This window comes from Gymnoscopelus braueri, assembly GCF_963280865.1.
Source record: "Gymnoscopelus braueri genome assembly, chromosome: 23".
NCBI classification, from domain to species: Eukaryota; Metazoa; Chordata; class Actinopteri; order Myctophiformes; family Myctophidae; genus Gymnoscopelus; species Gymnoscopelus braueri.
This window is the reverse complement of record NC_137625.1, coordinates 20,758,498-20,784,508: the sequence shown is the minus strand read 5'-3', so window position 1 is coordinate 20,784,508 and position 26,011 is coordinate 20,758,498. Positions and strand designations below refer to the sequence as shown.

General features: G+C 41.4%; 1 protein-coding gene across 1 annotated transcript in view; it reads left to right on the top strand.

Moving 5' to 3' along the window:
* Positions 1 to 21,472, top strand: part of lin7a (lin-7 homolog A (C. elegans)) — a 51,155-nt gene extending 29,683 nt beyond the window's left edge. The window contains exons 4-7 of the mRNA XM_080421243.1: positions 5,285 to 5,356; positions 16,500 to 16,709; positions 17,753 to 17,968; positions 19,523 to 21,472. Coding sequence (XP_080277369.1) covers positions 5,285 to 5,356; positions 16,500 to 16,709; positions 17,753 to 17,968 — 498 coding nt within the window. The 3' untranslated portion in view covers positions 19,523 to 21,472. The remainder of the gene's footprint in view (positions 1 to 5,284; positions 5,357 to 16,499; positions 16,710 to 17,752; positions 17,969 to 19,522) is intronic.
* Positions 21,473 to 26,011: the final 4,539 nt, after the last annotated feature.

The following is a 26,011-nucleotide window of genomic DNA, read 5'->3' as shown; positions in this document are numbered from 1 at the left end:
CTTTAAATATTACAATAACTTCTGCAAAGAGGGGTTCACGGAGTTGCATATATGAACTCATTTCATGTCACATATTGCTCTCCTCAGAAAACTATAGATTTTAGAAATAGAATTAATTGTTTTCATAACATTAGCGTCAGTGCTAAGTTTGATAAACAGGTACACTGCATAGTTACTTTTAACAGACTAACGGGGAAAAAAACCTGCCTCGTTAAAGTGTGTTTATCTTCCGCTCTGCAGCTGGCTGTTTTTGTCAGAAGCGCTTTTTAATACCTCATTTGTTCAACAACAAAAAAAATAGCCCACACACAGACGTAAAGGGTGTTCCATAGAGTTGATTTATGAACATAAATCAAAACTAAATAATTAATAACTAGCTCTGAAAGCAGATTTTTTTGTAAGAAATAATGGCAAGCACATTCAAGTGTACAGCAGCTATTATTTATTAAAACACATCATATACCGTTGGTGTAATAAAGTCAACAATAGTAAGAAATCCTGGTAACGTTGTGTTTAGAGGATCTGAGTGATGGGAAAACAACTCGCCAAAGTAATCTCTCTTCTCCTGGATATCACAACCACCCATGATCAGTCCCTGCACATTATAACAAATACAAAATACAAGCATAACTATTAGAATGCATGCATATTGTACCTCTACAATACCTACTAGCTTGATTGGAAATTATATACACGTCTGTGGAGAAAATTGGGAATTGGCTAAATGACTAAATTGGGAGAAAATATGAAAAAAGGAAAAAGTGCAGGTTCACCAATCCCTTTTGTGTCCTGGTGTCAAGTGAAGTTCTCTGTGATTAAGGTAAAGCCATTAGCAAACCTTATTAAATACTGTGCTTGGGTCAAAGAACAGTCCTGAACAAAACACGTCATACAGATACAGTGGGAACGACGTGGTGACTCAACTGGCTGATGCATCAACCTATATAACCATAACCTTGTTCCTTTCACATCATCTCTCTTTCGTGAGAGCCCTCACGTCTCTGTCATTCCTCACTGTCATATCAGAATAACCCAGACATTCCATAAAGGTACTATTTAATTCCCACTGTATCATCCCCCTCCCTCCTCTCTCCCCCTCTCTCTCTGCCACTCTCTCTCTCAGTAGAAATAGAAAAGGCAGAGAACCATGGTTATGCATAATGTTGTCACGTTAGCGTGTCCTCTAGGCAGCTCTCTCCTCCATCAGGCTTTTTACAGCCCACAATCCTCCTCGGCCCGCATGATGGCTTCCCCTCAGCCATAGTTATCTCTGTGGTGTAATGGATCTGGGTTAATTTAAGACCTCATCTGCGGGCGAGAAACACAGAGGGTGAGAGCCGAGAGCACCCACAAAAGAAAGAGAGAGAGATGGTGAGAGAGCGAAAGAAATCAAGGTTTTGGTGTTGTAAGGACAAGATTCATGGATGAGCAAAAGGGAGCTGAGGTACTGAATAGACGCCTCCAGGACATTAGGCCTTTTAGACCAAAGTGCACATATCCAGCCAGAGCAGTCACTACATGAAAGGACTTGCATCCAAAAGAACATAGCTGATTCTTCTTATGGATGAGTTATCCCGGAAAGGCAGGGCTCCTTTCAGAAGAGAACACAAGCTCATCTGGATTATGGTTGATATCGAGGCTGTTATAAAGCAGTGAAAAGTGGTTCATGGGGCCTCAGAGTAAAATTGTGTACACACAGTGTCACTGTGCAGCCGTGCCCTATAGACGAATCCACAGACGCGCTGCCTGTAGGCGGCCATTGCTGCGGTGTCGCGGTGCGGAGTGTTGACACCGCAGCTATGGCTGCCTACAGGCAGCGCGTCTGTGGATTCGTCTATAGAGACTTAAGAGGAACATTGCAAGCACACAATCTACACAGTTTCTCCATAAGTGTAATGTCAGTGTGGTATGTTTCTTTTTAATTGAAAATGTATTTGAATTGGTTTTGGAAAACATGTAATTTGGTAGATCATAGATGACTCATGGCCATGGTTAGCTTCAGGTGAGTTCATTGATTCCTAATTACTGCTCGTTAGCTCTTTGTTGTTTCCACCTTGTATAAGGGAGGTGGGGTAAAGTGAGGTTGAGTGTTGTGTTGGCAGGGCAATAGATAACAGCCAGGGGCGAAACTGCAGGGCCTTCGTGGAAGGTGTAGCCTGTTATAGTGCCGCCTAAGTTTTTTTTTTTTTTTTGTCTGCAAGTATTTATTCATGAGCCTTATTCTTGATGTTCTTTTTTTATTATTTCGTTAAACTAATATTTTTGCCTGTGCCTCATTCTTGGATTTTTGTCAAATGTTTGTACTTGGCCGTTCGAGCCACTTCACACACAGAATAGAAAGAAATTGCCAAACCCATCACGATGCATTGTGAGCTTGTAGATCTGCCATTTTTGAAACATGTTGTTCCTTATTGCTTTGTTTTGGGTTTTGTTGTGTTATGTTTTGTTTGTTTTGTTTTCAAACATTTCGCCTAATGACATGCCCAAAATAGGGATGCCAGTGTGAAAGTGGTTAAGGGGGCCAGCCGTCCTTGCACCTAGGCTCCAATGTAGCCTAGGTACTGTAGTCCCTAGATAGTCCCTATCCCGATCATAGACATATAAAGGTAGACGCCTCCTCCTCCGGCTTTGAGGCGTCTGTATCTCGGGCGCTCTTCTGCTTCCGCGGGGCAAGCGGGAAGCATCCTTGTGCGTCACAGAAGGGGACGTTTGGTAGGCCAATCAGAGGCAGGTGGGGGCGGGAGAACTAGATTCTGACAAGTCCTGGAAAAGACGCGCTGTGATTGGCCAGTAGTCAACGCGCTATGAGTGGCAGTGTGTCCCCTCTAATATGGCGGCCGCGATACAGGTCGCTCCAACGAACTGCAGCGGCCAATGAGGTATCTAGGTTTCTATATCTATGATCCCGACGGCCTTAGCTGCGTGTCACTCCCTATCTCGCTCTCCCCCCACACACACACACACACACTCTTTTTTTTTTAAAGTGTTTAAGGGCTTTTCTTTGCAATAGTCACAATTTTACACAGTTTACCTGAGGGAAAAAAATTGCTTGGCCTAAAGAAACGCAAAGTTAGAAAACGTGCTTAGGGATATGTGTTTTTGTGTGTGCTTGAAGAGTGTTCTCTTTTAACTAATCAGCCTCATCAAGATGAACATTTAATTATTTTTTATCTGAAATATAGGCTTAGCAAAGACAATTTCATACCAATTTCTGCAAACATTACCATACATCAAAGAGTGTTATACCCTACTCTACTGCATTTTTTGATGATTTAAAGATATCACAAATATTGTAGGATTCCCTTTGAAGACAGACAGAATCAGACTTGATGATTGGAGATCCCTTTCATAACCTGTCCCAAACTCCCAAGATATCTCTCATAATGATGAATATAAATGTTTTCGGTAATCTGAAATGAAACGTTAATTCAAAGTTCAAAGTCGTTAATCTGATTTATTTTTGATTGCTTCATGAACAGCAGAGCAGCACATGCTCTTGAATGCAATACACGCTCCAACTAGATGAAGTATAGTGTTAGTTCATGCAGGACACGGAAGTCTTGCACGCCAAAGCTGTAATCAGCTGTCAGTCAGATGATGTTGAACATCAGCTTTCTATTCCCCATTCACAGCGCTGCTGGTCATTACATCACACATTCATACTCCAATCACAACTCACGCATTAGCAAGGGCTTCCTTTAAATACGGCTTCGTATTCACTAGGTCTTTCTTGGTTGCTGACCAATGCATTCTGCTAGCTCCTCCTCCACCCCAGCCTCCACCTTTTGATTAGAGTCTGGCATAGGCTCAAATTCTTGTGATTATCATGTATATCTGCTTTGTTTAGAGTCTGGCATAGGCTCAAATACTTGTGATTATCATGTATATCTGCTAATTCAAACTAATATGTCAATGTATTGCTTATTGTTGACATTGTATCCCTATGGGGGATTTTCTTAGCATTCCCTGAATATATGCTTAGCAGGCTGCTTCGACAAAATTCAGGGAATATCTTCAAGAGCAGTGCTTTAACGCCAATCTCAACTGTATTCCATTTGTTGCAATAAATGGAATTGACGTTGGTGTACTACCAAAATTATCCACACAAAATGGCTGGACCTTTATTGTTATTCATGTTCCCCAGATAGTACAAAGAACCCTGCATGGGAACATAGAACCCGGGGAACATAGGGATGGTAGGGAAAGAATGGTGAAAAAAGCCGATCCGCAAGCTTGTAGATTGGCTATTTTAAGATATTTAAGAATTTATGTTGAAAGATTCTGAAATGTTATGCCTATAATGATATACCCAAAATAGGGAAGCCAGGGTTAATGTGGTTAATCATATTAAAAAGTAAAAACCACCTCTAACCTTATAATACGATTTATCATTTGGTTTCAGTGATGAATGGATGAGGCATACTGCTATAGAAAAAAGTTATAATTATGCTTGATGATGTCAGATCAGAAACCTATGTGTTGTTGAATGTCTGATGGCAATAGGTGATGATTCAGTGTGTTTGTCTGGAGGGCTGCGTCTACGAGGACAAGAAAGACTATAGCTAAGATTTACATAAAAAATACCCAAATGAGCCATGAGTTAGTGTGCTATCTCTCCTACTGTCCTCTGTATGCCTCTTCCTCTTCCCCTCCTCCTTTCCCTTACCTGGTCCGTCTGATTGATTCTACGAGGTCAGTGAAGGATATCTCTTGTCTGGAACACGTGTTTTATAACTGGAAGGTCAAATGCTTTGTTTTGGTCTGCCTTTTGGAGCAGTCTGACTCTATTCTTAACTGCTAACAGCTGAGTAATGACAGCATCAAGGTGCAGCAAGGCTTGAGGGCTGCTCTTTCGGCCATGTTTTCAATTTCCACGGCCAGTTGGCAGGCACCATAAAGCCAGATGTGAAGACCCACTACTGTTTGACTACAGAAATTGACTACTTGAATTCAGATGCTTGGCACATATTTAGCCCTGCTAGTAACTCTAAAGCCTGAGTTTTACTTAGTTGTGCGCGGGTGTCACACACAACGAAAATAGCCAACAAGCATGTAAATAAGTATGAATCACACTTATAGATGGATGATCGTGTCTGTCCATGACACTTGTGAAGCAAGTGCATAGGATGAAGCCTAACCCTTTGAGTGACCCCATGACGTTGCCTCTAACGCCATCCTCAGGCTAAAATGTGAACTTTGCACACGACATAGTATCTCATAATCTAAAAGGCAGATTGCGGTATGAACCCTACTGATATTTTGGTGACATCCCTGTCTCTTTTAGGTATACCAGTACATGCATGAAACCATTACAGTGAATGGCTGCCCGGAGTACCAGGCACGAGCCACAGCTAAGGTAAGAAATATTTTAATTGGTTGCACAATTACGACTACACTAGGGTTCATGAATGTCAAGTTATTTGTTCATAACATCTGCCCTACTGGATAAAAATGGATGAAGTCATCATTAACACTATTTCATTTAGACACTTCAGCTCAGGAATAACCAATACCATTTATTAACAATTTACCATATTGCATATTTAACCATTTACTGCAATATAAACCATTTACTGCAATGACATTGCATTCAGATTTGGCGGTGTGACTCTGCTCATATTACAGATTACCTGTGCAAGCAGGACAACAGATCTGAAATCACAAACCCCCCAGAGCAGAGCGTAAAATACAGTTTTGCATAAACATAACATTGAACCTTCAATGCATAATTAAACTACAGTACCACATATCATAGTACAATCCATAGAACCACAGTAAAATACACAGAAGAATCATAGTACAATCCATAGCACCACAGTACAATACACAGAATCAACCTATAATAATATGAACTAAATGCCACAGGGAGGAGGCCGGGGAGGTGGAGGGAATTTGAAAACCAACAGCTGTACAACCAGCTGAGACAGTGCAGCACGTAGAATTAATAGAGGCTGCTTAAATGAACCGCTGAGGGAATGAGGGCGTGAGTGAGATTGCTTGTAGCGAATGAGAATGGCGTGAGGATGAACGTACTGACTTGTGGGAGTACGAATTAATTAGCTTGTTAGCAAATGAATGGGGGAGGGGGCCGGGGAGAGTGAATGTAGCAATAAACCTCCTGCCTTCCGTGCCTACATGAACTATCTCTACGCTGTATGTGCAGAATTGTGCATATTGAGGTTTTTAGAGGGACATTTTAATGTCTACTCAGGCTTTTGTGTGCACCAGACCGCAGACTGGTTTATTGGATATTTAGATATTTTATATTAATTTAATCAGACACGCCCCCCCCCTTATATAAATCCATTGAACTTCAAACTAGCCTTTAACCATGTTAGAGTCATTGAAAACATACGTCCTATATGGTGCTGATGTTTGAGACAAAATCTCTAGGAGTAATATTTAAAAAAAATTGCAAACATTGGCCTCCTGGTGGCGCTATAACAGGCCAATGTGAAAGATTTGGGGCAGAGGTTCTGCTCTCGCCTCCAGGGAGTGTGTGTGCACAGTTTCACATGCTGGAGATTAGCTGGACGGACGCACGGACGGACGGACGGACGGACAGACGGACGGACACGCAGGGATGGACAGGGGCGAAAACACAGTCTCTACCACGCCTTTGGCTAGGTGGAGACAAATATCTAAATATGAAATTAAGCAACTTATAAACTGTCTGGGGTCCACCACACAAAAGCCTGAGTTGACATTAAAATAACCCTAGAAGTGTTTTAAAGTGAAATACCCCTTTAACACTACTGAATGTGCATTTTACGGTTTTTATCACACCTCTCAGAGGATTAGGATTAAAAGGCTATTGAGACTTAAAACATAAACCAAATTAGCTCACCTAAGCTACATGGACTGAGAGAAGGTAACAGCTGGACATGAATTTTAATACGTTGTATTTTCATGCTGTACATGGATTTTTCAGTTCCTGGGAATACAATGGCCAAACATAATATAAATTAACATGGGCCTTGCGCCGCACTGTACACAATACTATAATAAATATTAGCTTCATAGTTACAATAAGACATTTATTTTCCAGACAAAATGTCTGACAGCATAAAACAGATTTTTCCTTCAAAACAATTAATTGGAATTTTGTTCCCCAGTCGCCATGTCTGTACCTTTACAATTAAAAAAACAGTTCTAACAAAGGTTCTCTTTTAATTTTTATTCTACTGTTTTCTAAAGACCAGGTCACACAGCCACATCCTGAATGATGCAGGTCCAGTTTACCACTAGCACGGTTCAATTAACAGTCAGGATTTCACTGAGCACTTTATGTGAAAATGTACATAATATTACACAGATGTTTGTAAAACAAAAACAAGCACGTAATAGATAAGATACGATGTTTATTGTCACTGTATGGAACATACAACAACATTTAGTTTAATCCATGACAAGCTTTGACAAGCTCGGACCAACTGACAGATATGGCGTGATTGCAGCTTCAAAATAGTGTGTCAGCATAGGCCTATTCGATTAGCAGTGCATGACACAATCTATTTTCATAGCTGTATATTACAGCATTGCTCATGTGCATATTGCACATTACTAAATAAAAACTAAGCTATACAATCATTAGCACTTCTTCAAGGAACACAGAGGAAAGAGGATAGGTTGTAAAAACGAGTGCAGCTCAGTCCCCTTCGGCACATCCTGCTGTGCCCACTCCTCTCCAGAACATCAGAGAGATGGTGGAGAGGAAAGGAGAGAGAGAGACGAAGAGAGAGATGACAAAGACATGGAGAAATCTGTGTGTGTGTGTGTGTGTGTGTGTGTGTGTGTGTGTGTGTGTGTGTGTGTGTGCAAAACAAAATAATTATTGCCAGATTTTGTCAGGTTAGGTTGCAAAAGTTTTTTCTAAACTGATGAATTAAACCACGACTGAACTTGTATGGTTTAGTACTTTGGACCAAAAAGCAGTCATTCTGGTCTGTTGCGGCAAGGGACAAAAACTTTATAATTTATACAAACAGCTGTGTCCCACTAATATTCCCTAACCCTTGTCTGTTGGTGTTGTCCCATTTATATTTTTGCTGCCTGTTTGTCTTACTAATCGTGTATGCTACTATTGTTTTATTGCCTGAGGCTGTTATCTGCTAGCTACCTACTCAATTGAAAATGCCAACTTTGAAAAGGTACAACTCATGCCCTGTTTGACCTACAGCCATGAAACTTCGATACACATATGCGTCTCCTCATGCTGAACAACTGACTTTTGACCTCTGACCTTTAGATCTCCCACCATTTTGAATTATATGAAAAACAGTTAAAACCTATCTCCTCCTGGGATTTTTGAGTAATCTGCACGAAATGTTTTACACATGAACTTTGGACCTATGCCGACAAAACGCTGGGGCGGATTTTTTTTAAGTGGAAAAAAAAAATGAGCCAATGAATATTGCAGTTTTATGACAATTATTCATCTGCCCCTAACACATACATGCAGACTCACATTTATTTGAAAATTTGCAGTAATGTAGAGGGTCATTCCAAATATCACTGAAACCAATCTTACTCCAATTGGTCAAACGGGGGCGCTATAGCATTTTTTTTTAAATGCAAACTTTAAACAGGCAAAAGTCATGCCTCGTTTGGCCGACAGCCATTAAACCTGCTTACACATGTGCCTTGACTCATGAGGAACACATCTATCACGTTGACCAGTAAGCTCCGCCCTTAGATTGTCCGCAATTTTGAGCAGTTTGAAAAACACTTAAACCCAGGATTTCTGAGCAATTTGTGTGAAACTGTGTCATCTCTGTGATCTCCTTTTTCACAAGTTCAGGTATATTGAAGCACTCGCTTCTCAATAAAGCGAGTGCCCTACAACCTCATGGTCACCAGTTCAAACCCCACTTAACGCAGACTTCCTTTAAGTTGCATTTCACACAACATGAATGTGTCAATTAATGCATGTGCAATTGTTAAAGATAACCTGAAATGCTTATTTGAGAGTATGTTTTTTTCAATGTATGACATACTTCATCGTGAAAATAGCCGATCTACAATCTCACAACTTTTCAGATAGCAACGTGTTTCTGAGCTTGTAGATCGGCTACTTTCACCCGTTTCGGTTCCGAGGAGACGCACAATTTCTCCATTGGTAAATGGTTTGTGAACGAGTGATCTTAGTTTTAGTGAAACAGGGGCTTGGTTCATGACAGAAGGCAAAAGTTCATGATCTTCAACAGACAACTAGTAAGCTCCGCCGTACAATTTCTCTATCGGTAGATGGTTAGGGAACCAGTGATCTAGAGTAGTTAACAAAACAGAGGCTTGGTCCCTCAGGGACGGAAAGACTTATATATATCAACATACACTGACAGGGCTATCATATCTCTAGCTCAATGATAAGAAAGGCAGCCTATGAGTCCGGAGGTAACTGGTTCGATCCCTGTCCCCGACGATGTGTTGAGGTGATAATTATTTGGCATTCTTAGGCTTACGCGTAGTATTTCTCAAGGTTATGGGTAGGCATAGTTTTACTGAGGTTAGGGTTAGTGAGGGTTTAAAATGCTCATGTTAATTGCATGGTTTTCTTTTTCTCAAGTTCAGTCTTCTATGTTTCTATGGCTTATTGTGCATATTACTTATCATTGCTTCTTTCTTTGTTCTTTTTGCATTCCCTGGCCCCGTATTATCGCTGCTTGCAGCTATATTTCTCATTGTTATTCTAGTTGTACAATAGTGGGTGTGTTGGAAATATTTGGATGTGTGCTGCTGCCTTTTAAACTTTTGCAGCTGTACAAAAAGTTATTGTGGAGTAGTTAAGACGATGAGCAGAGCCAGAATAACAGTGGAGCGGGGTAGGCAGGGAGAGCTGAGCCGTTGGCTAGACATTGGGCGAGGCGGGCAGGCGAGGCAGGCTGGTGGGATGCAAATTGAGGCAGACAGGCAGTGACAACAACTGGAAATGAATCTGAGGCACAAGAAAACATGGAGTCTAAAACTAAGTTCAGGCAACACAGTGTAGTACTGACAGAGAACTTGAACTTGGCCATAATGTTAATACTACAGTTTGATGGTGAACTGAACAATCTGATGTGACCAACGACCGTACCCTTACGGTCACACATGTGTAATGGCAGGGCAACACTGCACATGCCAAGAAAGTTGAACTCCACACAATGGCACGTGATGCTATTTTGCTTCGCAATCAGAAGCTCCACCCCTTCGCACCTTTCAGTCATGCATGTGTGACTGTGCCTTCGTTGTGCGCTGGTGTCGCGTGCCCAAAATCTATCTTTTGGGCCTTTTTTTTAATGCCTTTATTTAGAGAGGGATAGGGAAAGTAGGATGACAGGAAATGGGGTGAGAGATGGGGGGTGACAAGCAGCAAAGGTCGTTGGGAACGGGAGTCGAACCCGCGACACGCTGAGCCCCCCCCCCCCCCCCCCTCACGTCTACAATACACTTTTTGGCCAAAATGTAAAATAATCCACCGGACGGAAAGACACTTCCTGGTTCAGAGATGTTTTTGCGGAACAGTGACTCTAGCGTTGCAGAGCCGAATAACACCCAATGAGACGTTATCTCAAGGTGTAATGCGGTCCTCTGACCTGTGTGGCAGAAGTGAGTTGGCACCGTGATGGCGCGGCCGAAAAAAAAAAAAAAAAAGAAGTAGTGTCTCCGTCCAGTGGATTATTTTACATTTTGGCCAAAAAGTGTATTCTTATTTTTACTCCCGACGACAGGTTATGTAGCCTGTGGTGCGGTCGTATTGGCTCATCGGTAGCATAGCCTTAAGGGGAGAGGAACTCCACTATCTAGGCTATGGACCAGAGCTAGGACTCACCTAACCACATCATTCGACTAGGATGGCTCAAGGTGAAAGAAAGTGTTTCCCAGCTCTCAATGGGTCTTGTTTTGAGACACTCAAAGGAGCGGGTTCCCAGTACTTGTCAAAAAACAAGAATTAATTGGATAACATATCTAATGTGAGAATGTGTGTGAAATATATCAATATATCAACCAATAACTCATACCAAATATCAACAACACTTTAGAAACGGGGACAAACCGCAACCACCAGTCTTTACAAGCACCTTCACAGAAAAACAAGAGCAATGTCACTTACAATAAGCAGACATGGCAACCAATCATGACGCGTTGCAGAGCCTTTTTTACCAAACACGCCCCCTTTCCACAGCCAATCCCCCACCGTATATATATATGAACAGAAATGCACGCCCACAAGTCAGTCTAAACACATCCCACAAATGGACAGGGTGTTTCTTAGAGAGTGTTACACACACTCTCAAAAATTCTAAAATAAGGGATGATCATAGCTACTCCATTAGAGGGAGTTCCTCTGACCCAGCCACAACACAGTGGAAGGCTCTAACAGCAGTCCTGAAAGTTTTAACTTCCCCATTAAAGTTTAAAGCTGACCTAAAATCATGGCTCCACGGACATCCAAATTGGACTTCGCTAAATTCGTTCCCCGGCTAGCCTTCCCCCAGGGTTGCAAACGGCTCACCCCTTGTGAGTGACATCCTCCATGTGTCTTAACCCAGGCCCCCCAGCTCCTTCTACTGCATGTTATCATGAATTTAAACTGTATGTTTTGATTTTATATATTTGTCTAGTCGTTGTTTTCTCCAGATGTTGGAGTGTTGAATGTTTGCCAGACCCAAGGGGTCGGCTTACATGAGGCTTTTTACCTGTTTCGTCCATACATGGGCATGGTCACTTTGTCCTTAGGCCCCAGCCATAAAAGTCTGTCCCCCTTTCGTCCATACATGGGCAAAAAAATGGTTTTGGTCACTTTGTCCTTAGGCCCCAGCCATAAAAGTCTGTCCCCCTTTCGTCCATACATGGGCATGTTTTGTACCTGTTTTCTCCATACATGGGCAAAAAAATGGTTTTGGTCACTTTGTCCTTAGGCCCCAGCCATAAAAGTCTGTCCCCCTTTCGTCCATACATGGGCATAGACACAGGCTGACACGTCATGTGAAGTCTGGGTCTGGCAGAACCAGGTCTCCTGGTCTTGTTAATGGAAACATGCTTTTGGCTTTTTGTGTCATCCATTTGATGTGTTTTAACCCATTGTACTCCCTGTACTTGTGAGCTGCTTGTGAGCTTGTAGATCTGCCATTTTTTGTCAAGTAGGGGTCTGCCTGCCCCTCTCTCTCTCTCTCTCTCTCTCTCTCTCCCTCTCTCTCTTTCTTTCTCTCTTTCTCTCTTTCTCTCTTCTCTCTTCTCTCTTTCTCTCTTTCTCTCTTTCTCTCTATCTCTGTCACTCAGTCCAGTCTAATTTGCTAATTTAATTTTGATCATCACACAATTGCTGACTGACAGACACTTATAGGAAACCAAGCAAATGCGTACTGCATCATGAGAAAACTGACTTAATTACAACTGGTAATTTTGCTTTAATGACCATTAATTCTGGACTTCTTTTTTCATGATAAGTAAAATCCTAGTGATAATTTAAAATGAGATATTCCTCTAAATCTGGCTAGAAATGTAAAAACAAAATACAAAAACAAATCTGGACTGACTGATGTGCCCATTAGGACATTTCAGCCCCTGCCACTAAAGTTTTCTCTGCACGTCCATGAATAGTTGGATGCATGTTATCTCCCATCCGACTAGTTAGTCGGATGGGAGACATATTCTCTTGTCTGACTGCGACCATAAATTACATAACCTATTGTCCTGACCAGTGGCGGCCTTAAGGATCTGGAGGCCCGTTTCAAGAGATAATATAAGGCTAATATAAGGCCCCCCATATACACCCCCCCCTTCAACTTCAGTCCGCAAAAGATTGCGGACTGAAGTTGGTTTGCTTCCATAATCCATAATGGTGCATTTGCACTTCAACCATGGACAGACAGCTAAAATAACTCACTCACATTAAATTAATTACATGATTCACTTTCTTTCAAAAATAATCAGGTGATTCATTTAGATGAGCCCTGATTTAATCGGATCTACATCCTGGTTACTCCACATCATCACCGCCGGAGATTCACAGATGGTCTGTGACAGAGACTGCCGTTCCAACAAGCTAAACTCTAAAGCTAAATTTTATCATTTAGAATGGAAAATAATCATCACCACGGCACATCCCCTTGTCTATGGCATTATTCTGTTGATGCAGGCTTTGAGCTGAGGGATAGAGATAGATAGAGAAGAGTAGCCTAATCAGTTAGGCTATGTGAATAATGATGATGTGCTTTTAAATATGACAATGCTGTATATGCTTTATATTTATTACGTTACTCAGCTGATCTGTTCAGGCAATAACGAGGCTACTCACAGGTTGTTCGAGAAAGTTGATTAAAGCATTTGTGATGATTGTTGTACAGTTTCCTTAGAGCTTTTCAGTTCCATGTGGTAAAGTTAGTGTACATGTGTCCACAGTCCACCTTTTATGATTAACGTCTTGCTTGTGCATCGCCCTCTCGTTTGAAAGTGTGTGGCATATATTAACTCGTATTGATACAAATAGTTTTGACTGTTCAATATCGCGCGCAGCCATCTATCTCGACAACTTAGCATCAACAACACCTCTCCTTTTCCTGTCACCCCTTCACGATAAAGTGTCTCCCCTTTACCTCCCAATGCCCCAAATTGTACCCAGGTTATTATTAACAGGAAATAGGTGTGACTTAACAGCGTGGGAGAGCACGACGCAGGCTGGCGAGAGAGACAGGGCGAGAGAGAGAGGGCTCCGGTGCGAGGGGGGGGGGGGGGGGGCGACTGACGGTCAGTCGGAGGCCCCCCTGAGGGTGGAGGCCTGTTTCAATTGAAACGGGTGAAACATAGCAAAGGCCGCCACTGTTCCCAACATCATTTACTTTGCCACCCCCTAGATTTTTCTGAAACTACGGCCCTGTGTGGGGGCAATACCAGAAAATGCCCGGTCACCTTTATGTTTAAGGCATGTTGGGGGAACAGCAAGGAGCATTTGGGAAGATGACCTAAGTACCCTGGGGGCAGGAGGTGCAGAAACCAGATCAGAAATGTACTGTGGCGCAAGGCCGTTTAAGGCTTTAATAACTAACAGTAAAATGTTTAAATCAATACGATGTTTCACTGGTAGCTGGTAGTTAAGCATAAGCTGTTTTGTTCTATGCCCTCAGCACAAACTTGGAGAAGCTACTGCTTCTTAATGTGCATCATAAAATTGCCTATCAAGCATTAAGTGGGAGTGTAGCAGCATGGAGAAAATGTTATGTAGAACCTAGATCACCTGTGGGGACAATCTCACTTAGTTGCGGTGGGGTGAGATGGCGTGGAGTGTTTCTGAAATTGCAGTGTTTCTGAAATATCTCTAGATACTGTATCTGCAATAAAGCTAGTGTTAGTTATGCATGATTATTATCAGCTACACCTTGGAGTAGCTACATCCCTAGTGGAACACTAATCATTTATTTAATAGTAGGCTATAATAACAACGATACAGACCATTGCCATTGGAGAATCAGAGTAGATAAAGCAGCCGAAGCCAATGGTGAAATATGTCTGTCAGCCAGACAGAACAGCTCAATTCCCCTTTATTGCCCCTTAATTTAATCAATTCAATCTCAAATTTCTGACCCCTCTTAATAGAGACAGGAGACAATCTGGACTGTGAGACTCCTGAAAAATGATGTAGCTCTTGTCCGCGAACAAAATGATCAAAGCCGTATACCGTATGAGGTTGTGACTGTTAGCTTTCATTTGTAGCGTATTTTTGCCTCTGAGTCCCTGGTGTTTGAAGGGATCTGGCCATATGGCACACTGTGGGATTTATTTTGATTTTTTTTACTCACAGGCACCAAGATAAAGTTATGAAGGTCGATGTTCTGCGAGGCTGGGGAGGCGATGGTGTGCATGCTGAGTAGCTGCCTTTTAGCTTCACAGTGGGAGAGGGAGGGAGACGGGAACAGAGGAAGCGAGGAGAAGAAAAGAGAGAGAAGGAGGGAGGGGGGCACAGAGACTGGATGCTGGTAGGGTACAATATACAGACTAGACTAGAAAGCCGAGTAGAGAGTAAAAAGAATTTAACAGGGAAGGCATACAAGACAGAATGAATATGAATATGGAAATGTGAGAGAGAGGTAAATGAATACTGCCAGGAGGGAGTGTAGGAGCTTCTCACCTGGGGCCTGCTGCTGGATAATTTGGATTCAGAAGCTTCCACATTGTCTCCTGTATCTCATTCCCTGATTCATCTCAAGTTCTTTAAGTGATACAGACTTGACACTGAAGCCTCATTTACACTTGTTCCTCCGGTTGTCTGTATTAGTTTTTTTTCCAAGCTAGACTAACAAGCCCCTGCATACTTTGTTCCAGAAGCACAAGAAGAAAGGAAACTCGAAATTGAAAGTAGCCCCTAGGCGGTGAGACATTTTTTTGCTTGGCAAACTGCTGTAAAGATTCAGAACAAGCGTGAAAGTCACAGTATCTCACAGCCGTTCCAACATGGTCAGGTTTCAGTGGTTGAATTTTTTTTGGGGGGGAATTGCCAGATTTGAGTAAAACCCATCACTTTGATATTGTTATCTATACTGACTGGAGAACAGCAAGGTAGGGGTTCTAATTAACTCATTTTAATTAATTAATTAATTAATTAATTCATTCATTCATTCATTCATTCATTCAAAGATGAAACAAACATGCTGTGCGTTTTGTGCTTTGAAAACTTGCTCTTGCCCTTTGCACTTTGCAGTGGGTGGTGGTTATCAGTGACTTGACAGGGTCATTAGGGAAAAAGGCTTCACATCCATGTTAGGCACAAAAAAAGAAAGACATTTTAAAATTAATGAAAAAAAGGACAAAAAGGTAATCTTATATCTTCAACACTGGTTCTCAACATGGGATCCGGGAACCCCCAGGAGTCCTTGAGGGGGATCCAAGGGGTCCCCAGCTAAATGATTGATAGTAAGGAACCAAATGGAGTTTACAGGTCTGTAAACGGGTCCATTTGGTTCCATTTGTACCCTCTCAGAGTTGGATGAGGATTTTACATTATAGATTAGCGTCCCAGAGATTAAAAAATAAATCGTATCAAATGAGGGTCTGTGTGGAGTTTGCATGTTCTCCCCGTGTCCCCTAGGGTAGGTACCCTCACAAAAAACATGCAGTAATCCTGGTCTCTATACTGCCTCCCCCTGGTCAGCCGGGGTGCCTGATGGAGGGGAAAGGAACTGGTTGGAATAACGTGTTCCTTCTACACGCTACGGCCTACCGGGGAAACTCCCCCCTGTCAGGTGATAAGAAGGAGCCTGCTCACTCCTCATGCGTTGAAGGAAGCTTGATCTCAGTTCGGGGCTGTACCCAGGCTGGCAGAGGGAGAGTAGCGCCCAGGATTACAAGCTTAGGCATTGGCACTGAGTGAAAAAAAATAGGGTTACAAAATCATGGGATAAAGATTTAGAAAATAAAAATGTGGGTCTGTGGTCTAATGCATATCATACTGGGGGTCCTTGAAATAAAAGATGCTGAGAATCACTGATGTACAAAGCATTCTAATGTCCCTTGGTTTGGTGCAGGCCACAGTTGCAGCCTTTGCAGCCAGTGAAGGCCACTCCCACCCACGGGTGGTGGAGCTGCCGAAGACAGAGGAAGGGCTGGGCTTCAACGTGATGGGTGGCAAGGAGCAGAACTCACCAATCTACATCTCACGCATCATCCCTGGGGGAGTGGCCGAGAGGCAAGGCGGTCTGAAGCGAGGGGACCAACTGCTGTCTGTCAACGGCGTGGTATGTCAGTCAGATCAAGGGAATCTGTGTGTGTGTGTGTGTGTGTGTGTGTGTGTGTGTGTGTGTGTGTGTGTGTGTGTGTGTGTGTGTGTGTGTGTGTGTGTGTGTGTGTGTGTGTGTGTGTGTGTGTGTGTGTGTGTGTGTGTGTGTGTGTGTGTGTGTGTTATGTTTACATGGAGTTCTATATGCATTTCCGCCAACACAGTTATCATTGAAGCTTGCATCCATCTACAGAAGTGCAAATACGGCACAGTCCTCTTGTGGTTTGCAATACGGTTGCCTAGTGAAACAGTATCCTGAAATAAAAAATCCTATATCCGCCTATAGCTAACCTGCTGCTATTTGACTTATTGTTCAATAATTGAGTGAAACCACTCTGTGGAAGCCCAGGAAATACTTTAGAGACTGGATTGGACACGACCGGTGGCATTAATTGTAAACCTGCTCATGTTTGCTTTATCGAGTGGGTCTTAAAAACACAGCGGGGGTTCTAGTTTCTGTCCGGGAAGGCCACATTACATTTTAAGACCAATTAAGATTGGCCTACTGAACATTTTATGTTCTGTCTACCTCTCTTACAATTCTCCTTCCCTTCAAACACCCTCACCCCCAAGGCCAATGTAAAATATATTAAATTATTGATTGATTGGCTATATTAACATTTTGCAAAAAGTACAGTTGTACAGTACACAATACTGATAAAGACATACAATAAAAAAGGTGTGTGTGTGGGTGTGGGTGTGTGTGTGTGTGTGTGTGTGTGTATAAAATTGAAAATTGTAGACGGGTGCTCTTTTATGGCGGTTTTGAAGGAGGGTTGGGAGTCACTTATTGATGTCTGGTGGTAGGGCATTCCACATTTTGGTGGCATAATAGTAGAATGAATTCATCCCCATGTTTGTGCCGAATCTGGTGGGAACGAGATCAATGGAATCCCTCTGGTGTTGTGCCCGTGGGCGTTTCTCACTCTATGTCCATATTCATACTCTCTTTCCTCAAATTTTCTCTCTCTCACCATACTACCCCACCTCCATTCCACCCAGAGTGTGGAGGGGGAGCATCACGAAAAGGCAGTGGAGCTGCTGAAGGCGGCCAAGGACAGCGTGAAGCTGGTGGTCCGCTACACGCCCAAGGTGCTGGAGGAGATGGAGGCGCGCTTCGAGAAGCTGCGCACGGCGAGGAGACGGCAGCAGCAGCAGATCCTCATACAGCAACAGCAGCAGCAGAACCTGACGCCCCAGCAGAACCACATGTCATAGGTGAGGCTGCTTTGAAGTTGTGTGCGTGTGTGTGTGCGCGCGCGAGAGAGAACGAGAGAGACAGGGGAAAGAGACAGAAGGAGAGAGAGGGAGCATAACATTTTCTGTGGGACAGATAGGGTCAGGATCAGCAGGTGTCGAGAACTGATGAGAGGTGATGGTGAGGGATTTACATACTAATAATTATGCTAATATGCTAATTTTCCTACTGCATAATAGTGAAGATTATTTGCTATAATATGAAAATGCTTCTATTTATTCGATCTAGATTAGGCTATATCATGGTGCCGAAATGTCAAAACATTCACTACACATGTTACATTTCCTACACTGGTGATGATGTGGTGATTTGGAACTGGCTGGACTATGTCAACACGACATGAGCTCAGATCTTCCATGTGTCATTTTTGCATGTCACAGTGTTTTGGGTTCAGGGGATTTCCAAAGGCGTTCTATTTCAGGACTGGAATTAGACTGAAAGGCTGTAAGAAAGAAAGGTGTCCTTGTATCACCTTTTAAGAACAATGTCTTGAGATTCCAGGAGGTGCAAAAGTGTTGCCTTTGGGAAAATGGGAATGGACCTATAGGTATCCTCAAGTCCACTTTTCAAGTTAATACGCTATTGGATTTCCCTGCTCAATTTCGGTGCCTTTTCTTATGAACTAATGCTAAAGACAAATCAACACATTCCTCTGGACTGGAGAGTGATTCATAACTGTGCTAGAGTGAATGTTTAAAACGGTATCAGTGGTGTTAAACAGTATTCCTGGGTTATGGGCATATTCAGAAATTAGTTTGGAGAAATGCTGTGCTTGTGCATCCTTAACTACAGTATTAAATTCCTTCACAAGATCTTTCATGCGGGTAGAACACATTTAGTTTAACAGCTTTCGATTTTCTTTCTGCTTTTCGCCGTTCCCTCTTGACAGTACAGATCTCAGCATCATTGAGCCAGAAAGGTGATTTTACAGATTTTTTTTGCTACAATATCTAGGGTGATAGATGATGATGATGAATTTCACAGGCAGGCATTGGCCTTTCACGCCCCTACACCCCTATGGCCTCTATTACATCAACCTGAATTATATTATCTGAAGTCAAGATCACTATTTTGTCGTGAACACAGTGAACAAGGACAATGTTACGGCAGGAAGTAAGTGACCACCCTGACTCTAATCTGGCGTTTCAGAAACACACAGAAGACTACTCAGTTTTATGGCCAATAACAGAACATTAGCCCTAATGTTCTGTTGAAAATCGTGTTGGTGTCCCTTTAAGTAAAAAAAATTATGCACTTGGAAAATACTTCCACTATGTTGCGCAACATGCAGGCATTAATACCTAATTTATATTATACTACCTCTACCGAAAATAGCAGATCTATGAGCCTGTAGATCGGCTATATTTGGCGCGGGACACCTGCATACCATACCGATAAGTAAAAATCTGGCTTACGGCTCTACCATTCCATCATTGACTGAGCTGTCAGCTAGTGCCTAGTACCGTATGTCTCACCCTCAGTATTTTTGTTTTCATATTTTCTATCATTGGCAGGATGTTCTCAAATAAGAAGTGATGGCAAACCGAGACGTGGATCTTAAGAACCATCTGTTTGTGCTGAGGATCCCAATGGAGTCATGCAGAATACAAGACTCTCTCTCTTCTCTCTCTCTCTCTCTCTCTCTCTCTCTCTCTCTCTCTCTCTCTCTCTCTCTCTCTCTCTCTCTCTCTCTGTCTCTCCTCTCTCTGTCTCTACTGTGTACCACCAAATACTGAGCAAAAATACAAAGAGCTGTTCATCCTGGAATTGGTGCTTGGAAGACATGTATGAAAACATAAGAGAAAGGCTAGCACTGAAAGTCATCCCTCTTAAGTTCATATTCCCTTTTCAATTATTTTCTCCTCTAATTGGTGAATGTTGTGTTATGAAATCCTTCTCTTTTTTTGTTGTCATTTCATTTATTGTCATCCATTTCTTACAGCATCCTTTACTGACATGTATTATGCCATGACACATTTGCCATGTACAGTGTTGTTTCTATTGATTCTTCTACTGGTGCTTGTGTTGATAAAAATGACCATTGTCTTTTTTGTGTGTGTCCAAACTTGTCCTGTTTTGGATAAATGTGAAATTTTTTACCTTCTATATTGTAGCAAGAAAATATTTTGTATTTGGGAATCTTCTAGATTTAGCAATAACACACAGTCTTTAATTCTACATGGAACACAAGCATCAAGGTCAGATACATGTATGATTTATTGGATGGATGAAGTAAAACTGGATCTTTTGCACTGTGTGATGTAAGACGACTTGTTTTGACATGGAGTCAGTTAGTCGATGGCTATGTCATGGTGAGTCCCTCCACAGTGTCAAAGAGATTATTGATGTAGTTGGAACATAGTACAATTAATGTGCAATAAATGTATTATTAGACTGGAGGTAAGCCTCAAGAGATCTATCCAGATAATATATAGATATACAGTATATGAGTTAGATACGTCTCAAAATACAAGATACATGATAGGTTCCCGCAAGGACAAAGAATGTCAACATGTCACACGAACGGCGTGAATAAAATACGATTATGTTTATTTTTCAGATCAGTCTATTTTATCGTTTTATCGGAGATTTACAGAAAAGCTTATAGTTTTATTTAAATATGTATTGTATACTTTGTTAGACTTCCTGATTATAATTTAAAAGATATTGGTACATACAGTCATACACCTGAATCGCATGGCTACTAAACCATCTTTGATCTGCTCGTCCAGTTTCCATATTTGACAATCACTGTGTGGAATGTTTTATCTGTCCCTCTGAGCAGTAAGAGGTCTTTGTTTTTGTTTTTCTTTAAACCCTTGTAACTAAACTACTGACCATACAAGCCAGAATTAAAATGCCAATGTGGCTCTAATTGATTTATTGTTGCCAGTGAACTCGTTAGGGTTAGTTACACCAGATGACATCCTGTTAGACCGACAGTACATTTTATTCGATTACGTTTCAAGTAGGCAGTGTTTTACCTAGTGTGCCATCCCGATCTAGCCAGATTTGACCTGGTTTCCTAATTGGCGTGTTTGCTGTAAGGTCTGCATAGTGCAAATGTACTGTAAGTCTTAAGGGACCTCAGTGTTAAAGGATGTTGGGAAACCTGTCACTGTTTAGATCAAATTTATTTCTGTCCCTTCCTCACTCCCCAAGCAGTAGGCCTACATCTTAATGTACAGTACATAGCAAAATCGTAAGTGTTAATTCAACTCTGAGATTGTAAGGATCACTTTTTACTCTGTTAGAGCTAAATTAACGCTCAGGATATTATTGTGTGGCAGAGCCTTTTTGTATCTTTAATTCAAGTACTCTTTCTTAATTGAAGACTTGCATTTTTGAAGCTGGTAGTCCTGTATTTACCGTACAGATCAAAAAATAAGAAAACAAACCGGTGATATGCAATTGTTATACATATTATATTTGTATAAATAAATCTATGTGCTTGTGTACAGTGATACATTTGTCTCTTGTTTGATGTCTCTTGAACTGCATTTAAGTTTGTGAGGCTTTGTTGATAGCTCAGTAGTGGGGGTTTGATGTGTAGTTAGACCTACATCAAAACATAACTGTCTTTGGATATAGTTCATTATAGACATTAAGATTACTCATGTCTTACTCCAGGGTGAAAAAAACAGCTTGTTTGATGACAAATATGTAGTCTACCACAGCAACCTCATTTAAATGCAGCTGTATGCAATGCTTGTGTGTGGCATTTCTCACTGGTCCAAGATTTAAGCATCAGAACAAAGTAAATTACCTATGTCAGACCAATACAGAGAGCAGACACCGAAACTAATGCAGAGACTCAGTGGAAACCGGTAAACTCAAATGGTGACAGAGGAAACATCTTTCACTGCTGCCCTGTCGTAGGCCTAGTAGGCAGTGTGCTACACGTTGCATTTAAATCAAACATATTAAAATGCCCGACAGAAAATAATGAAGTTTTCCTGCTGCGAGCAGTGAAGTATTTTTTTTACACCTGAATCTATTCACAACACATGACAAATCCTACAGTAATTTATTTTTCATTTCATTGACCACTGTTAGATCTTGTCAGTGGAATTGCGTTGCTAGGGAACTGCTGGGATCCACGTTTATTTTGAGTCAGTGACTGATATTCACAAAAACTGCAACAAAAAATAAACTTGGACCCATTGTTGTCAAGTGCCCTTCTTTGCAAGCAGTTGACAAATCATGTTTCCTTGTCCCCTTGACAACCAGTTAATTAGATGCAGGTGGGTCAGAAACCTCACTGATGAAAGCCTCCAGGTAACATTGTCCCATGGCACCAAGATGGAAATAATATGCAATTTGTCCTGCTCGGAAAGGATGTTGAAAGTTATTTTGAGAATAACTGCAATTTCACTAGTAGACCACACCTGCTCAAGTTAAACAGTATTTGTTGAAAGGAATGAGATGTATGTGTATTGATGAGGAGCCCGAGGTGGGGCGAGACCCAGGGTGGGGGTGTAGTCTCGGGAGCCAGACGACCATGGTTGCGCGGCCCTGGAGCTGTCTGTCGTCTCTGCTCCGAACGCTGCCCCAGAACAAAGTTCTCCTATTTCAGACAGCTCACATAATTCAAAATGTGTTTTCAAATTTGCAAAGTTCAGGGAAAAAAAAGCTAAAAGTCAAGCGAGCAATAAACTAAGTTCAGTTCCAACCTTGCTAGCACATTTTTACAGCCTGGTGCACACCCAGTGACACCGTCTTCATGTTAAATGTATTCATGTCCTCAAATAGTATTGAACAAAATGAGCAACAGAGAAACAGCTTCACCTTTGGCTCCTTCAGGCAGCTTGCCTTTAAAACAGGGTCTGAGCTCTCACCAACACAGGCTGTTTTTATTGTTTGAGCAAATTGGTATTCAAACAGGAAACCATGTGTGGCAGTTAGACAAAGTGTTTGAGATAAAACCCTGTAACTCAGTCTTGTCATTTAATCACAGCATACAGCAATTCATCTCATCTCTGTCAATGTTTTTTTTTAATCTGATCTGTAGAATCTTCTTTATCATGGCTTGTCAAATGAAATATCTAAAGACACTTTAGAAACACCTCCACCTTGTGGTTTCTAACAGTACTGCAAGATGTCTGCTCAGACCACCAGTCCTACTGTCAGTTCAAGTCAAGAAACACCCTTGTTAATGCCAGCTAGGACGAGTAACCTACCAAATAATATAGAGCTAAAACAAAACACAATTAAATGATTAATCAGAAAAAAATTAAGACGGGTATTGATTTATGTAAATTATGTTATCTTCTCTCATGTTGTTAATTTGAAACCTTAATAACCTTCATGTACATATTTAGGTCTCTATTGATACAACCTTGGTGAATGAGTGATTTATGAGTGTATAAGCTGGGTTTGCCAGTGGAAAACAACATCATTGACATTTGGAGTGGAGTCAGCAAGCCGAGGTTATTGAAATACAACCCCCCTTTGGTATGTCCACTATGTTTCAGACCACGTACAACCTGTATTGTGCCTCAGGGACCGAGACAAGCTACAAGTCATTTCTTTTGTTCAGAGTGTTCTAGCCTACTCTAATGTGTTCTTGTTATGAATCCTGTATATAAATGGAAATCCACGTTTCCTTTCATGGCAAGTGAGGCGATGGATGGGACGTTATTTTGTGGATGAACATGACTGTAATGTATTCTGTGTTGTTCAAATGCAGGCAAGTGGCAGCTGCTCCTATTTCATTAACAAGTTAAATAGATATCGTTATAGCCTCATAGCATAATTGCCTATGTCATATTTTTAAGGTTTTCAAAAAAGAAGAAATGAAAAATCACTATCTGCCAGTTTACTATCAAGTCAACTAGTCAACCAGTTGACTTAGGCAATCATGAGAAATAAAATTTTCTTGTTTATCTGCATTTTTTTATTATTTATTTCTGCCTAACTCTATTCTCCAACACTGCTGATTCACCCAGCCTTAACACCTATGTCCTCAGTCATCAGAATGCCTGTTACATTAAAAGATATTTTCTGCCAAAGTCAAAAAGTTGACTTAAAATGACTTAGGCAGAAAGTGATTTTGGAATGTAACAAGCATTCTGATAGGCTGAGGACATAGGCAATAAGTCACAATGAAGCAGCAGTATTAGGAGAGTAGAGTTAGGCAGAAATGTCAATTTGACCCAAAAATTACTTATGAATTATGCTATGAGGCTAACGATATGTACATTAGTTTGACTACATATTTATCCATATTCTCACTGTACAGTATATCTGTCTGACACTGTAAAACAAACACACACACACACACACACACACACACACACACACACACACACACACACACACACACACACACACACACACACACACACACACACACACACACACACACATGCACACACGGAAAACCCTCCAACAGTGCTGTGCAGCAGTATTACAGTGCAGCCTCTGGAAAACTTGCTAACAAAAATAAACTGGCCAAAAATAAGATTTTCAAAAATAGGAAAAGAAGAAAAAATACTTGACAGAAAAACTACAAAAAACAACCCAAGAACTTATAAACTGTTAACAGGAAAAAACATTCTGCTAAGGGACCTGGCAGCTCTCCCCGTGGTGTTTTCAGCTTGCTACTGTAGCTCCAAGTCCAACTGACTCACTGCACCTGCAGCCTTCTTTTTATAGAAAGTGGATCCTACCACAAAGCACTTCCATACACTCCCAATATTTTATGAATAATCGAAACATTTAAATAGATGTTGTACAGCACAAATACATGACCTTTTGGGCACCAATACATTCAAATATAAAATCAGATTGTGTTCAACATGATCGAGGAGTGCCGGCACTGCAGAGGAGAGACAGGTGACCAAGAATCAATTTCCTTCTTCACAAAGTTTCATGGTCGATCAGAATGAGTTACTGCCACAGAACACCTGGGTCTTAGAACCAAGACGGCGAGTGGTTCCTGGGCCGGGTTAGGATGCGGAAGTCCCCCAAATATATGACGCTCCATAAACTTAGGCTATTTTACTTTAAAACACTTCTGGGGTCATTTTCACGCTTACTCTGACTTTTGTGTGAGCCTCAGACAGTATATAATATATATTTTCAATATTTAGATTTAGATTTTAATCAGTTGCAGGTGTTCATGCTACAGGGGGACATACGTACGTACATACATACATAAATACATACATACACACAGTCAACTGTTAGGCGGGTTTTTCTTTTCAAACAAGATTTCAAATTTTTACATTTTATTAACACGATATAGCATTATAACAGCCCTCCTCTGAGACAGACCACGTAGACAAAACATTTACCATATAATGAGCATTAGTGAGGACCAATTTCCAATTATATGAAGATAGGTTGAAGATGGGTGAAGTCGTCCTTTAAGTAGTGCCACCCTAACTACTAGGGTCACGGCACGGAGCTCTAGAAGAATACATTTAAGTCTATGGAGCGTCATATTTTTTTTCACTTCAGAGTGAAATAACTTGACCCGGGACCACTCACCGTCTTGGTTCTCATATCCCCAGGTTCATGAGCACCAGACCCAGGTGTCAGTACAAGTTCTGTGGCTGTCACTCATTCTGGGGGTGAGTTTATACAAGGCTGAAATCCCAGTCTATTCATGGAATGTCACTCCATTGACTTCAATGTATTGTCACCAGGGGCCAAATGTATACTTTGCCCAGGAGTTTTGCATAGGATCATTTAAATCTGTATTTTAGAAATACAGATAAGTATAAAATAAGGACCCCTTTGAGTACTAAACAGTTTTCTGTACTGTGGCCTCTAATTTGCATATTTTGGAGTAGGCTTACCACTAATTACATTAATTTAAACACATTGTCTGACCCTCAGAACATAATTTAGATATGGACACTTATTGTTTATTTGTTTTGCTTGCTATCTATCTTACTTGCCATGTTCTTTCCTACAACATGACACCGTGCACAGGCTTTAATGGATGTGATCACACAAGGAGTACAATTAAGAGGCCATTTGTTCTTTAAGTGTTG